Source organism: Thunnus maccoyii, chromosome 24, assembly GCF_910596095.1.
Source record: "Thunnus maccoyii chromosome 24, fThuMac1.1, whole genome shotgun sequence".
NCBI lineage: Eukaryota > Metazoa > Chordata > Actinopteri > Scombriformes > Scombridae > Thunnus > Thunnus maccoyii.
This window is the reverse complement of record NC_056556.1, coordinates 2,480,617-2,496,901: the sequence shown is the minus strand read 5'-3', so window position 1 is coordinate 2,496,901 and position 16,285 is coordinate 2,480,617. Positions and strand designations below refer to the sequence as shown.

General features: G+C 38.0%; 2 protein-coding genes across 8 annotated transcripts in view; both read left to right on the top strand.

Moving 5' to 3' along the window:
- Positions 1–16,285, top strand: part of LOC121891847 (growth hormone receptor-like) — a 61,053-nt gene that overhangs the window by 9,369 nt on the left and 35,399 nt on the right. The window contains exon 2 of one of the 3 annotated variants that reach the window (XM_042404477.1): positions 12,860–13,214. The exons of 1 other annotated variant lie outside the window; for it this stretch is intronic. The gene's annotated coding sequence lies outside the window, so the exon portion shown is untranslated. The remainder of the gene's footprint in view (positions 1–12,859; positions 13,215–16,285) is intronic. One more of the 3 variants, XM_042404479.1, reaches the window with a different exon arrangement.
- Positions 4,322–7,894, top strand: LOC121891861 (eukaryotic translation initiation factor 3 subunit A-like). Of its 5 annotated transcripts, none has more exons than XM_042404507.1 (2): positions 4,322–7,499; positions 7,876–7,894. In XM_042404507.1, the coding sequence occupies exon 1, from the start codon at positions 5,923–5,925 to the stop codon at positions 7,159–7,161; it is 1,239 nt and encodes a 412-aa protein (XP_042260441.1). In that variant the 5' UTR covers positions 4,322–5,922; the 3' UTR covers positions 7,162–7,499; positions 7,876–7,894. The 5 variants fall into 5 exon arrangements, with proteins under 5 accessions (XP_042260441.1, XP_042260436.1, XP_042260439.1 ...); XM_042404502.1 differs by having other exon boundaries at positions 4,322–7,795; XM_042404505.1 differs by lacking the exon at positions 7,876–7,894 and having other exon boundaries at positions 4,322–7,331; positions 7,408–7,868.

Sequence of the window (16,285 nt, the reverse complement as noted above, 5' to 3'; positions counted from 1 at the left end):
TATAAAAACTTTTGAAAATGGGTCACATTTGGCCCGTGGACAACAAACAGGAAGGCAAGACTCTGGTGTTTTGTGAAGAAATACTGTCAAAGAGCAAAAGACAGGTCATTTAAAATAATTCATGTCAAAATAAACGTTGAAACTCCATCAAAAACATATATTCTTTATTTTAAATTCTAGTTGAGACCATGAAGCTTCCAAAGATACTAAATAAACCAAACTCTGTATTATTAAGCTTCAATGAAGTGTGAGAACCAACAGATACACAGTCAAAGACATTTCTAAGACAAATTTTATTTATACAGCACATTTAATTCCAAAGGAGATTCAATGTGCTTCATTCACATTAAAAACAAACCAAAACAAGACAAAACAGAACAAAAACATGTGTATACAGCATATATAAAATATAAACATATACTCATTCAGAACATACACTGAATGTAGACGACTAAGTAGAACAATCTGACACTTACAACTAATACAACACAATGAAACTAATCAAATACACGGAAAACAGGAAGGTTTTCAGTCTACTTTTAAACACTGTTGCATCTAATCTGCAACATGACAAAAACTAAAAGCTGCTTCACCAAGTTTTGTTTTAACTTTTGGAACAAATAGCTGAGAACAGATGTGATGTGATGATGTGATCAAATTTGTTATTTCTTGCCAGGATGCTTTTTGGATGGACGTTAGTCCAAATGACAAGAAATGCATGTATACGAGACAAGAAGCCTCATACTTCAGATATATTCTTTAAATGATAAAAGGCAGTTCTTGGTGACGCCCAGATTTCTGACCTGTGCAGAACTGCGTCAGAGAAAAGAGGCTAGGAGAGCACATACTTCCTGTTGCAGAGGCTCAGCACCAATTACAAGGACTTCTGTGTTAAAGAAATCTAAAGGGGAAAAGCGGGAGTTAAAGAGGTCACAGGTCTTAAAATGTGTGAGAAATTAACCAACTAAAGGACAGAAATGTCCAAATATTTATAAGAGCATCCTTTTTTGAGCCCTACTTTGTTCATTTTTGTTTTGTTGAGCTGAGAAATACTTGGATGTGCAGGTTTAATAAGTGCTTTCAGACAAAACAGTTCTTGGGACTCCCTGAGAGGACTGGGAGGCTTCCCTCGAGATCTACGTACCTTCAAGGGCTTTTTTTCTGTTTGCATTCACACCACCAACGGGGACGCTGAAGTGACGTAAACCTGTTGGCGGTTGGTATAGCAATGTCACTTATGTGCAAGATACAACAACAACAACAACAAGATGGAGGATGGTGTGATCGGAGCTGTGTGTTTGTTGTGTGTCACGGGTTTCATTTTTCAAAATGGCAGTTGCCAGTTCTGCTGCTGTTCGACCAATCAGCGTACACTTATGTCTCTCAAGGTCCCTCCTGTGCTGGGAGAGAACATACCCTGAAGCTAAAAAAGTCCCTCAAAACGGTCTTCTAAGAACTACAATCCCAGTTCCTGCAGTGCAGAAACAATAAAAAGGTTGCAGTTCCTCCAATTCTTAGAACTATGAAAAAGTTCCTCCGGTCTAAAAGTGCCTTTTATCTCACAGCACAGTAACACTGGCAATGAAAAGAACCTAAATGCCTGAAAAAGTCTGATCAATGAAGCAAAAAAAAACAAGGTCTCTGAGGAAAGTGAGACACATTTTGTATATTAATGTAAGCGTGTGTGTGTGTGTGTGTGTTGTGCAGTATTGTTCTCATTCTGTCACATCTCGTGTGTGTCACTCTGCTGTTAAACTCCAACCTGGTTCAGTCTGAATAATGTATTTCCCCCACTCAACCCCACAACCATCTGTCCGCTTGTTCAACACTGGAAACTGACACACACACACACACACACACACAGTAAAGATGTACTGTGGAAAACTTGAACTTTCTCCCTATTTACAAATTTACAAGTATCTATACTATCTCTACACTATTCTCAAATACTTCAGTACAAAGTCAAGATGTTGTGATATGTAGCACAACATGCTCAGTGGCGTCTGCCGTACAAGGAACCTGTTAAAATCTTACATCTGTTATTAATCTTTAGAGCAGTTTCTAAACAAACTAACGTGACCAAACTCTTCATAATGAATGAACATGTCACCCAGTGTGACTCACTGACATATTTTTAATAGTTTTTGGACAACAACAGAGGTCTACGGCAGAGAGGAATAAGATATATCAGGCTTTGGATACACACACAATACTTGTTAGTAGCTCAGTTCATTGTTGGTTTGGTGAGATTTGTTGACAAGAAGAAAAATATAGAAATCACCAGCTGTATCCTTTAAAGAGAACATATTCTGCACAAACCCAGGTCTATATATCTATTCTGATTTACAGTTAAACTCCTTATTTATCTTCTACTGGTCCTTTATGCCGCCCCTCAGTTCAGCCTCTGTCTGAAACAGGCTGTTTTAGCTCCTGTCTCTTTAAGATGAGCCCACTCTGTTCTGATTGGTCAGCTTCAGGAAGCTTCCTCTGGCTCTGGAGGCTACGTAAACGAACTATAATAGCAGGATTTCACTTCTTTTTCTCCTTCAAATGTCAACTTGTCAAATCCATCCATGAATGTTGGAGCTGAATCAGATCTGAAATATGTGAGTGGACAACGTGAACAACACATGGAAACACCTTAGCAACCACCTTAGCAACCAAGGCTACAGAACGGACGACTGTTTGTGGGCATGTGCGTGTGACGTGTGTAGAAAAAAACCTCACAAACAAAATGTTCACAGAAGGTTGAAGCCCTGGCCTTTGACTTGCAGGCAGCGTTTCTACATACGTTAACCTCAAGTTTTGGAACTTTGACCATGTCTAACATCCGACATCAGATCCGACACAGTATATAAATAACAGAAAACCACAAAAAACATAATATGTCCCTGTTGAGAGGCTGTGCAGACTTTATGAAGTGTGTATTTGGACTCTCTAGAAGTGGCGAAATCTGTGTGTTTGGTTTCAAATAAATTCTGCCACTGTTCACTCCTCAACAAGGAAGCATGTTTTGTTCTTCTCCTGATTTCCAAAAGTATGCAGCTGGATTCATATTCACATCCACATTTGAGCAAATTTTTCTAAACTGGCATGAATTCTCAGATGACTGAAGTCCATCCTGTGAAGGACTCCTTTCTTAGTGAATAATCACGAACCCCAAAATAGCTCCTTTCCAGTAACATGCTTTCAGTTTGCCTGGAAACCTTTGAGTTGGTTCTGAAGTGTCTGTGAAGTAAATCATTCCTGCTTGATATTTTCTTTAGCTGTAACAATAGTACATCAGTTACCCCCACCTCGTAGCAGTGAAGCAAGCAAATTATGTAAAATGTCAAAAGTTAACATATAGGGTGAAACATTGCAGCATATGTTAGAGTAAATAATGAAGCCCACTGCTGGAGGTGAAGGTTAAAGCAACTCTCACATGGCTTGTAATTTAAACAAAAGGCCTTCTAGTGATTTTCCCTCCTAATCTGAACGGAGGGGATTAGATTAAATCTGTTGCATAGCGACAGTGACATCACCACCGACCCATTTCACAATGCATAATCACGACGTGGTGCGCCTTGTTGTGATTTTCTCCTTATGTACGTCTGAGCCACCAAGGACGCTGCAGCTGAGACTTCTGTCTTATCCGAACACAACCAGAGCAGATTCTGGACATTTAGGTGATCCAGATCTGAGGTCGGGCTCACAGAGTGTCATTTCTCATCACCTGGAGTCCTCCTAAAAGCCTTTAACAGTTTAGAGTTTTCACAGAGCTGCTGACAGAAACATTTACATCCTAAACTAAGAGAAGTAAACTTACTCACTTTGTCTACAATGACAGACAGGTGACAAGTCTGTCAATGTGAAATAACATGTTTATCAAGCACAAGGAACTAATTAAATTAGATTTAATTAAAAGACAGGTTCACAATTTTTCTTAAACCAGCAGTCAGGTGTCCATATAAACATTGAAAGAGGTTTTCCTCGCTGTAATCATTCTTCCTGTTCAAATGTGCTTTCAATGTGAGTGATGGAGGACAGAAACAGTCCTCGTTTGTGCAAAAAAGCATTTAAAAGTTGATGTGAAGCTTATATTCAGCTTCAGCAGTCTGAGTTAGTCATATCAAGTGGATATCTGACACATTTACAGTCTTTTTAGCATCAAATTCCCTCTTTGTGTTTCCTCGGACAGTGTTTCCCTGTTGAGCTGCAGGTGGAAGTATAGTAACAAAAAGAGGAACTTTGGCACTAAAAAGACTGTAACGTTGAAAGATATCTACTTGATTTGACTCATTTGGACGCTGAAGCTTCATATTAGCTTCAGATCAACTTTTAAATACATTTTTTGCACAGAAGGAGGACTGTGGAGGAATCTGTGTGCTGGCTGCATCTTGTTCACTGCAGTAACATCACATCCAGTACCTCTCTCCCTGATCTCAGCTCGTTATATATCTCCCTAAGAGAGGAGGTGGGGCAAACTTTAAGTGACCTCGCTGGCCTTATCAGTCTCACCAGCCCCAGGCAGGAGAGAGCTATTTTCTCTTTGTGACGTGTTTATTATTAGCAAGGTCGGTGTCAAAGAATGTGCTCGGAAGCGGTGGCGGGGGATGACGTGGCAAAGCTGAAGGGGTGAGTTTAATGCCAGTGTTAATAAGATAACTGATCTACGAGATGGTTGTCAACACACTGACCCCGAGGCGGTGCTGTTTTCTCTTCATGGAAAATACCAACATCCCCACAACAGATTAAAGTTATCAATGAAGCTGAATCCTTTCAGGCTGCAGGTTTTGCTGAGCCATCAGTGATGAAAGTCTACCAAGGCCAATAAACACTTCTTTTTGCTCTCTGCAAACACATGTAGGATACGTTGATTCTTTTATTTTAAAGTGTATATTTCTGATACACCATAAACAATGTGATTAATGGTTACTTTAAAAAATATAGTAATAAAAATATTGAGTCATATATTTATTTTTCTCTTCACATTTAAAGTAAAAAAAAAAAGATTTAAACACAGTGAATCTGGAAAAACCTGATTATGATTTAATAAAAATCAGACAAAAGTTGATTTACATTGACAAAATGGCAGAACTTTATTTATATTTACTAAATATCTGTCAAAAATTGATTTAAAAGTACTAAAAATCAGGCAAAAATGTGTTTGGATTTACTAAATATTTGGCAAAAATAGATCTACTCAAGTAATTTAATAACTTAAATCAGTATCAAAGAACTATAAATTAAGTCATGTGTACAGCTCATAGATAATGACAAAATAGCTTAGCATAGCATTTCTCCCAATGACTTTCAATTATGCAAAATGCCTAAATAAAATTAAACTTCATCAATATTTTACAAAGGTAGGCTACAAAAAGAAGAAAGCAAAACAAGACAAACACAAGTGTGTATAGCGACGTCTCCTGCAATCAAAGTCGCGGGTTGAACTGTCGCTCTGTTCCCGTACGTGCCTTTTTTTTGCCTTTTTCCTTCATAATTCCTGTCTGTTTTTAATCAGTTCCCATCTCCATTTTGGTTTCACTGAGATTTATTACTGGTTTAAACCTGTTCTCTAGTTGTAGTGTCGCGGGTGACAAAGGCAACACAAAGTAAGCTAGCGGGGATCGTTTTTAGCAGATGAACATAGAACGTAACTTCACTCACAAAGTTCGTCCTTTTTTTAATCTGACATATACGGTGGATGTGGTTGCGTAAAGTCACATGACCTCCTCAAACATGCTCTCCAAGCATTGAGGAATGTATTGCAGCCTCAAGGAACCAATCAGCTCTGTTTTCCGGAATGACACGAATTCCGTCTGACGTCATCAAAGCCACTTTGATGACGTCACAAAGAACTCTGGGTGAAAGATCTCTTAAGGTTTGCACTGCCAAGCTTACATTCAGTTGGCTATTTGGTGTTGAAGTTGAGCACGCAGGATGAAGCAAGAAACTAGTTTGCCGAAGCAACAGCCAGCAAACAAAAGAAAAATGGCGACAGGAAAAACCGCGAACCTTGACCTCCGTGTGCAGGCCTACATGAAGAGCTGGGTGACCGAGGTCAGTCAAAAACTGCAGGCCAACAAGGCGAGGCTCATGATGTGTACCCCATGTGAACGAGCTGGCATCAAAAGCAAGATTCACACTCTGAGTGTTGTCCTCGAACACCTCGAGGGTAAGAGAGAAATACAAATACAGTGCGAAGGAGAAGCAGCGATGAAGGAAGAGATCGCAACTCTGAAAAAGAGGCTGGAGGAATCTGAAATCAAGCACAAGGACTTAACTAACAAGGTGCGTGTCTCTAATAAAATTATTGGAGACCTTAAACGCCAACTTGAGAAAGCTCGCAAGAAGCAGATCCAGTCCAGGGAAGTAGAGAGCAGCGTGAAGAACCTAAACCAAAAGTTAAAGGAGGTGCAGTGTAGTTCTGCCGCCATGCTGAGTGTGGAAACTGCCATCAATCGAGACCTCACGTCCAAGCTGGAGGATGCCAAGAAGCAGCTGCAACAGCCTCTCCGTCTTGCTCACAGTGCTGCAGAGGTTCCAACGGATGTGTCAGAGCTGCTGCTGCATCTGCAGAAATCCACAGAGGAGCTGGAGAAGCACGCCCGCAGCATGCAGTCCAGCCAGCAGCAGGACGAAGCGGCTGGATCGGATGTAGAAGAGGCGCTCCAGGAGGTGATTAGAGGTATGGATCTCTGCACCAAGCTGCGGGAGGCACAGGTCAAAGTAATGGAAAAGGTCCAGGAGTTTGTACCTGCTGCAGAGACTGGCAGGAGTGTTCAGAGTACTGACACACCTGTTTCAGAGCTCCAGAAAAAAGCTCCAGAGAAGGAGGAGGAAGAGCCTAAACCAGACCTCCATGATGAGGAGGAGAACGTAGTTTGCTTCACGATCAATCAGTTAAAGACACATTTCAATAACTTGGCCAGTGAGGCTTGGAAGGAGCAAAAGGCTAAACTGAGGATGCAGAGAGTGGAGATCGCCAAGCTTACGGCTGCCGTTAGGCATGCAGAGGAGCAACTGGAGGTCCAACGTCAAGAGTCCGCCAAAGTCCTGCAAAGGAAGGAGCAAGAGTGGGTGCAGACGTTAGAGGAGATGTCAAAGTTTAAAGAAAAGGCCACCAAGAGGCCCAGGAAGAGAAACTGGTTCCTCCGGATGTTCACATCTGCCTCCTAATCAATCAGCCCAGATGTTTGAGGGGAGGGGGGGGCAAGCCGTCTCGTTTTCCTCGTCTTCTCGGAGAGCTTGGGCTTGTGGGGGAAACATTAAGGTTGGTAGAGGGTTAAATTTTACCTCAACATTCATCAAACAAAGAAGCACTCTAAAACTAGAGCTAGAGAGTACAAGTGAGTGAAAAAAACAAGTGAATTACGGACATAAAACTGTCTTTTCTGATGGTTTAATAGTTGCTTCCTTCCAAAGCAGAAAGAAATGACCATGAAGCACTCAGATCTACTCGTCCTCCATCTGAAGAATGAAGAGGAGCAATGAAACACAAACAGGAAAGTACACAGGTAGGTTTAAAAATAAACTGTAAGTAATAATAAGTCGATAAAGTATGTCTCACATTAAAACAGCTGCACTGAGGAAATGTTGGAGACAAAATATGAAGCAGAAAAAAATTGTTAATGCTGGTTCTAGAGATCAGTAAAGAACATACAAATACAATCTGCCTATCAATCAACTAAAGACATGACATCAATCATATTCACATCGATCTCAAGCAACACTGAAACTCAAAACCCAGATCTGAATTGGAGCTGATTCTAAGTTATGGAGAACAGTTATTGGCGCCATACAACCTTTGCAGGTAAAAAAAAAAAAAAAAGAATTAATCAAAACACCTGTTCAACAAGCAGACAAGTGATATTTTCATCTGATTGTCCGCAGTCTCCCATCCCCCGCCGGGTAAGTGAAGTAGCATCATCAGCCACAGATCTTAAAATGGAACAAATCCTTTTTGAGAGACTGCGCACACAAAATTTTTCTATTAAAAAGCTAAATAAGTTCTAATCTTGTCCTGAACCGATCGATCATCTAACAATGAAAACAGGAATATGAGTTGGTTTAGTCTTTTTTTCTAATCATCTCAGTTTGAGACATTTTAGGATGTCCAAAATAAAATCTGATAAATCACAAAATCTCTTGATTGGATCCTCAGTTTATTGTAACGTTGCTGCTTCTCGCTTTTTGGTGTTTTAAATTTTAAGGAGGTAAAAAGGTGCGACTACTCTAATTATTCTATTCTGCATCTTATCGGTTTCTCCAGCTGGCTTTACTCCACATGTCAGCGATGGGAGTTCTTCTTTGCATCATCCATGCAGCGCTTCAAAGTGCATGAATGATGCATGAGCTCTTTGCTGCTGACAGAGCAGCATATTATTGTCATTGCATATGTGTTTTTGTGTGAGAGTGTGTGTGAGAGCAAGTATGTCAGTGAATCTATCAGTGATGCAGACTCACTGAATTAACACGAAGCATGAAGAGTTTGCTAGAACCTGCTGTTAAAATCACTAAAATAACGACACCTTTTCCTTAAGGAATATCAGCAGTAGGATATCGGTGCAAATATTCACTTATATATCACTTTATTAACGACATTTCGGTCTAGTTTTATTACAAAAATATGCTGTTGGTCTGCTTTGTTTCTCTGTTTAGAAGCAGCATATGTCACCATGTTTATAGGCTATTTAAGGCTGCAATTCACAGCAACAGCAGCTTTATATGAACTGCGGGGCAGATTAGACGTGCTCTGAGGGGTTTGTTATTTCTGTCTACAGCACCACTCAAAAGTTTGGACACTTTCCCATTCACTTGAATAAGTCAGTGTGTCCAATCCTTTGATTCTGGTTCTGTATTTCATTCTCCAGCCAGAGACTCACTCAGATGTAGTTTAACTTTATTTTCTGCACTTGACATCAAAAACAAAGCATCATGTGTTTTCTCTGCTACTAAAAACTACTAGTTTTGTGCAAACAACTGCATTATACAGTGGCAGTGGTGTAAAATAAGTAAACACATTTACTCAAGTACTGCACTTAACTTGAGTATTTCCATGTGATGCTACTTTCTACATTTCAGAGGGAAATATTGTACTTTCTACTCCACTACATTTATTTGACAGCTTTAGTTACTTTTCAGATGAAGATTTGACACAATGGATAATATAACAAGCTTTTAAAATACAACACATTGTTAAAGATGAAACCAGTGGTTTCCAACCTTTTTGTCTTTTGACGTCTTACAAAAAGCAGTGTGTAGTCGGGGTCACATTTCACATGTCTATGAGTTGTTAACAGCTCCACCAAATAGTGATTTTTCCCTCTAAACTTCTCACATGCTTTCATTTACATAAATGTTCAAATGATCCAATATTTCAGCAAAAATCAAAGATTAGAGAAAAAGTCCAAAAAACTGAAAACAGATTTGTGTATCAGAACTTTGTTTTTTCTTCTTTCCTCTCCCATTAATCATCTCACGACCCCTCAGATTTATCTGCTGACCCTTTGGAGGGGCCCGACCCCTAGGTTGGGAACCACTGGACTAAACTAGCTAACTGTATATAAAGTAGTGTAAACTAGCTCCACCTCCAGCAGCTACAACAGTAACATGCTGCTCTAACACTGATGCTTCACTATTAATAATCTAATGATGTCATATATAATAATATATCAGTCAGAGGGACCAAACCACTACTTTTACTGCAATACTTTAACTACATCAAGCTCATAATACTTATGTACTTTTACTGCAATACTTTAACTACATCAAGCTCATAATACTTATGTGCTTTTACTGCAATACTTTAACTACATCAAGCTCATAATACTTATGTACTTTTACTGCAATACTTTAACTACATCAAGCTCATAATACTTATGTACTTTTACTTAAGAAGGAGTATTTTGACATTGCTCAAGCCTGCTCCAGTGTAATGCAGGTTTATAGTACAACCACAAGTGTTTTAATGTGTAGCTTTTACATAACTGACATGTTTATGTTTCAGCTGGTAGAAAAATGTTTTAAACAGACACTATTGTCCCCGCACTCCTTCACATCAGCTTGCATTTAACCGCCTGGTCGCCTCCGCCGCTGCATCGCAGGATCTAAATCTGTTTGATGAATCATTCAGGGGAGGATGCACTCTAACTAATTTGAGTCATGCCTCTTCGCTCCGGGGCATTGAGCAGTCATGCTGTTCTCATTGGTTAAACATCAGCGAACGAACAGAGCAGCATAGACTCCCAGCACAGGAGCCCTGAACCAAACAAGCTGCTCTCGAGAATAATCTGATTATTTTTGTCTCTGTGGGGCAAAAGCTAATGCAGATCCGAGGTGACTGCTCTTTCACGCATCGTATAAGGACGACAGCGCCGCCGTAGGATTGAAGTTTTTTCCTAAAAAAAAAACATCACAACATGTCGAGAGTCATCCAGAAACAAATACTTGTTGTTGATGTTCATGTTTACATTGTTTAAACGTATCTGAGATTTGAGTTGTTGGCCCACTAACAGTTACACATTAAGAAGGATTTAAAGTCTATTTTTGTTCTGTATACATGACATTATCTGCCAATTTGCTGGGATCCTGTGATTGGATGGAAGATTTGGTCATTAAAAATTCCATTATGACATTTTTAAAAAAGGCATTTTAAAACAATAATAGTTTTTCATCTGAGGTTAGAAGTTCAGTTGGTCTATTTAGTGGCTGTTCTGGAGCTTTCAATTATCAGCAAGTGAAAAATCGAAGTAAAACACATTAAAGTGCTCAGAAAAAACAATTATAGTTTAACTACAACTCCGTCTGTTGATGAATATCATGTCATATGATCAAAAGCTTGTCAGAAAAGCCATTAAATGGACCTTGTTTTCTCAAAGGCTGTTATGAATTAAAAATGAGTTCAAGTAAAGCTCGTTACCATGACAACAGGAATGACTAACTCAAAATGTGATTGTTTCTTTTATAAATGTTTTATTTGTTTATTTAATATTGGCAGCTTTGGCGTCTCATTGTTTTGGTTAAATATTGTACTGGACAGTAACATCTGAACAACTCATCATTTTAACAAAAAGAAATTAAGAGAAAATGTTATTATTAAGGTTTTTAACATCCTGTTTTAACCTTTAAAAAATACATACATACATGTATACATACATAATACAATACATAAATAATGAAAATATTATAAATTATTAAAGTTTATTGATAAAGCTAATATACATAATGAGCCCTAATAATGGTCCATCTCTGCAAACGAAGTAAATATACAATTTTCTCTTTTTAATTTTTATTTTATAGCATGTATGGAAGCCTGTTGCTGCTAGGAAAAAAAACAAAAACAGATGGAAAATTAGGAATGATAGAAAATAAAACTTCTTATTGTAAATCAAAATTATGAGATTGTAGATCAAAACTTTCACATTCAAAATTATGAAAGAATTCATTTCATTAAGATTTTTGAAGTCAAAATTATGAGATACTAAGAATTTTTTTTACTGTTCTTACTTTTTGTTTTAATTTTGACTTAAGTCATGGTTTCGGACTTATTATAATCTTGTTTTGTATCTTGTAATTTTGAATATTTATAATATTTAATTATAATTATATTAATATTTATATATTAATATTTAAATATTTTCTTAGAATTTTGACTTAGAACATCAACATTTTGACGCAGTATCTCTTTAATCATCATCACTATAAAAATCTGAATTTTTACTGTACGTCCTTTAATTTTGACATAGCGTCTTGTGACTTCCTCATACAAGTCTCTAGAAAATGACAATTTTAGTCTAGTTTAGTTATATTGTCAAAAAAACATTATTTCGTGCTTGACTTAGCATATTGATCAGTGGCGGCTGGCTAATAGAGGGAGGGAGGGCAGCTGGCGTGTTTGATTTCTCTTTTTAAAATAAACAATAATTACTTATCGTAAGTATGTGTGTGTTTAAAATGGACAATAACATGCAATATATAATATAAATCATTATGTTTGGGGGAAATTAGCTTCCTGTTCATCCCCTCCCTCTCATTATCTCCTCTGGAGCAATAGAAACATCGCCCAGTCAGCGCAGTAGTGAAGCTGACACAAGATATACACAAATCAACATAAATTCAGCCAATCAGGGTCCTTGAATCTGATGCTTAGGGAGTAGGGACACCTGACGTTCAATAAGATTTCTTTAACAAAATCTATTTGAGATGAGAACTTTGGTGGAGGAACTACAAGTCAAAGAGCTTGGCCCAGATCAACCTGACGTCAAAATCAGACAACAGGTTAGCGAAAACGGTAAAACATACATGTGAGGCTTCTCCTGTAATTGCTACAACAGAATGGTTTGGCGAGCTGGATGCAGTAAATGGTCAAATAACTAATTTAAAAAAAAAACATAAGAAAAATGAGCACTTGAACATACTTCAGTGTGATAAAAATGACCTAAAATGACAGGAACTGTCTTTGAGAAAAAATGTATTTGACGTGTACTTTAATTTTTTATTTTGGATCATGTCCTATCTGCTAACATAGGGGAGCGAGACTTATGACCTATACTGCAGCCAGCCACCGGGGGGCGATAGGGATGTTTTGGCTTCACTTTTTGGGAGCTGTCAAGATGTCCATATTTATATACAGTCAATGGTTGTAACTTATAAAATCAAACATTTGAAGCAGCATCTCATAATTTTTACTTAATTTTAACTTAATTTAGATATTTATTTATTTATAGTAAATCATAATTTTGTCTTTAAAATTTTATTAGAATGTTTTAGTCAGTGTGTCATATTTAACTTAACATATTTTATTTTCATTTTTGTTATTCCCTACATTTTTTTTTTTTTTTTTGGCGGTAATGACCTTCCATACATCCTCCACCAGCGCAGACCGCAGCAGACTGGAAGCTGGTCCGGTTCACAGAGGGGAGGCCCGGAGCTCCAGCTGGTATTAGGTTGATGACGCGGGATCAGGTGGAGGAAAATCTCCTTACGGGAGGGGGGTAGAAATACACAGCGACGGCTGTGAACGCAACACTCCGCTGGGAGCACACCAACAAACCCAGCAGCTGCAGCCCCGCTTCCGTCTCCTTCACACGGACTTCACGCGGACTACCGGCTGCATCTACCGGTTGCTGGCCGGTCCCGGTCCCGGTGTGGGTCCATGTTTGAGGAATCGCTCTCCAGGCGGCTTTGACGCAGCAGCAGGCGGTTCTTCAAGCGGTTTATACAACTGGAAGGTGAGAATGATTCATGTTTTATAATCTGTAGCCAAACAGAGAGCGGAGTGTGAGTGAACAGGTGAACCTCATTCATTTAAAGTTGAGAAAAATGTTTAATCAATAAGTTCAATGACTATTAATTAGGAACATCGTGGATAATCCAGTTTTTGTCTATATGCAGAAATAATAATAAATTTACTTGTTAAATTTTAGATCAATCCTCACATTTGAGCGACTGGAGCATTTAAATATCTGGACTTTTTACTTGATAAAAGACTTAAATGATCAATCATGAACTAGTTTTCTAGTTAAACGTGTCCACCTGTAGATCTTACAGCGCTATAACCTGTAAGAGAAGGAAATAATACACAATATATTTGCGGTTTAACAATCATTTAAAGTCAGTTTTCCATATTATGATCACAGAAAACAGCTGTTTTCTCTCTGTTTCATGTTTATTTGCTCTGATTTGTCATACATACAGTACATTTCCTGCTTTGTAACCTCTAAACGAGATGATATTGACATTAATCCACATGTAACCTGCAGTACGTGACACTTGACACCTGACAAATTGTGGGCCAAGTAATCAAATTTTTCTCGTTTGCACATCTTGACCTTTTCTAGAAAAACACATTTGAAAGGAACAGACATCATTAAGAGTCTCTTAATGAAATAGTGACTCATGCACGTCCGTATAGACTCATTAAACAAGACGTAGTGATGCATAAACATACATTTTCCCCTAATGATTGAGTCATATACACTAATCTAGTTTGTAGATGGACGTTAGCATGCACCCATTGCTGATATTGTAGAGAAAATTGTGCAGAGATCTTGCAGAAAATGCTGAAAATATGGTCATGAAAAATTATGTTTACTCTTTCATACTTTCCTCTAATCTTTGCCTTCGTTAACAAATAGACTTTGCTTTGTTTTTAAGGTGTCACAAGCTTTAAAGTTTGGGAACCACTGACCTAAAAAAACCTAAAATTATCAGAAGAGTTCAGCCCAGTTTTAATAGACAGTCTGTCTGTTCCCCCTTTAATCATCTACATTAAAATCCTCGTGTTGCATCTAAAACCAGACTCTCTCTCACAATTTTATATATTTAAGATTTTTTATTAAATGTTTCTGTTGCACCAAATCCTATGACCCAAAGATGGATTTCAGCTGTTTGTTTTTTTTGTGTGTGTCAAACTTTTATCACATATTTCATGCTGATAGCATCTGTCTCCATAGTAAATGGATAAGATCACATACTTTGCTATGAAGACAAACATTTGACTCCACAAATACAAAATCTGATTGTATGTGTTTGATTGAGTGTTTAGGTCTGTTTGGTGGAGCACGAACACCTCCACCCATCTTCATACTATGGAGGTGAATATATAAAGATATTCAGGTGACGAGCTCTTGGAAGCAATTAAGGTACTTTTAAAAGCTTTAAATCTGAACACACAGACATGATAAACATATTATTAGATTCAGTGTGATTTACACTTTCAGATGATGTTATTATGTCTGATCTCCATCACACATAAATGTCCAAAAACCTGCTTAAAAAGACCTTAAGCTCCTTATAACTGCAGAACTTGACTGAGAATCTTCATGTTTTCTTCAGTATCAAGGTAATGCAGTTACAGTTATTTTAACATTCATGGATCCACTGCAAACAGGAACTGATAATAGTGAATTCAGCATACTGATAATGGTGCCAATTTGACAAAACATGTGAACAAATGTTGGCCAAACTAACTAAACTGAGAGGAGAGGACGTATAAAACAGAGAAAAGTGTCCTCACATTAGAGAATCTGCAGCTATTTTGTTAATCAACTAATTGTTATAGATATTTATAGATAAGTAAAAAATGCTAAATATCCACTGGTTCCAGCTTCTTAAATGTGAGGATTTGTTGCTTTTCTTTGTCATATATGACAATAAACTGCTGCTTGAATAAAATGGATACGTTACCTTGCTGTTTGAAATGATAACAGCCATTTTTTTTTTTACTGTCTTCTGACATTTTAAAGACAAAACGACCAGTCGATTAATCACTAAAATAACTGACTGATTAATCAATAATGAAAACAGTTTTGTCCACGTTATAACAGATAAGAATGGCGAGTGGTGTAAATATGGCCGCCTCTAGAACGTGTAAGAAGCTGCTTTTTCTTGAGTTTTTTGCACATTCAGCACCGTCGCACATCTTCATCACCCGGATTGAACTAGACAGGAGTTCGGTCTCGACCTGCTCGATGTGAAAAGTGGAGCTATATATTAAAAAATTGATTGTTTGATTGAATCGTAGCTGGCTGTGATTTGATGAAAAGCTAAACGAGGATGAGATAAAACAAAATATTGGTTGAGAAAATGAAAGAGAAAGTGTTTTGAGAGAGTTTGAAAGAGTTTGATTTGATTTTTGTACAGAAGTTTGTTGGCGAGGACTTTTAATCATCACTTTCCCTGAACTGTTATTTTTTTCTTTTGTCCATTTGAAACAGCCATAAAAAAAGCAAATGAAACACATAAGTTAAGCATCTCCTCTCATGTGTTTCAGATTCGTACTGTTAAGAACTGTTGATGCTGAGATTGTGTTGCGTAATGATGAATAAAGTGAGTGAATCTGCTGCAGGGAAGGCAGGTGATGCTTTTTTTTTTAAACTTTCTAAACTTGTCGTTTTCTTAAAGTAGATTTGTATTGGGATGCCACAGTTGATGCTTTAATTTGTCCCACTTGTCTGGATTAACCAATGAGCTCATCTGTTTGTTAAAGTTGGCGTCATGTTGGTTTGATTTGATGGCTGAAAGACACGAATACCTTCGACTGCAGATGATGTCTGAAAGCTGAAGCAGTTTGCTCGATGTTATTTCAGCTGATTATATTCTCCCACTGATCGCTACTGATCTACCTCGGAGCGGGAATGTTGACATCTTAAACGCACAATATGTAATTTCAGCCGCTAGGCGTCTCAATCAAAACAATAACAAAAGACGGAGGGTGATGATGGTGTGAAGCAGCAAGGGATCATGGGAGTTGTTGTCTTCGTTGGGATAGGATTACTCCAGTGTTCATCTGGAGGTCTCC

Bases quoted from the DNA above. Each gene is read 5' to 3' on its own strand.
- LOC121891861 (XM_042404507.1), top strand. From the start codon at position 5,923: ATGAAGCAAGAAACTAGTTTGCCGAAGCAACAGCCAGCAAACAAAAGA.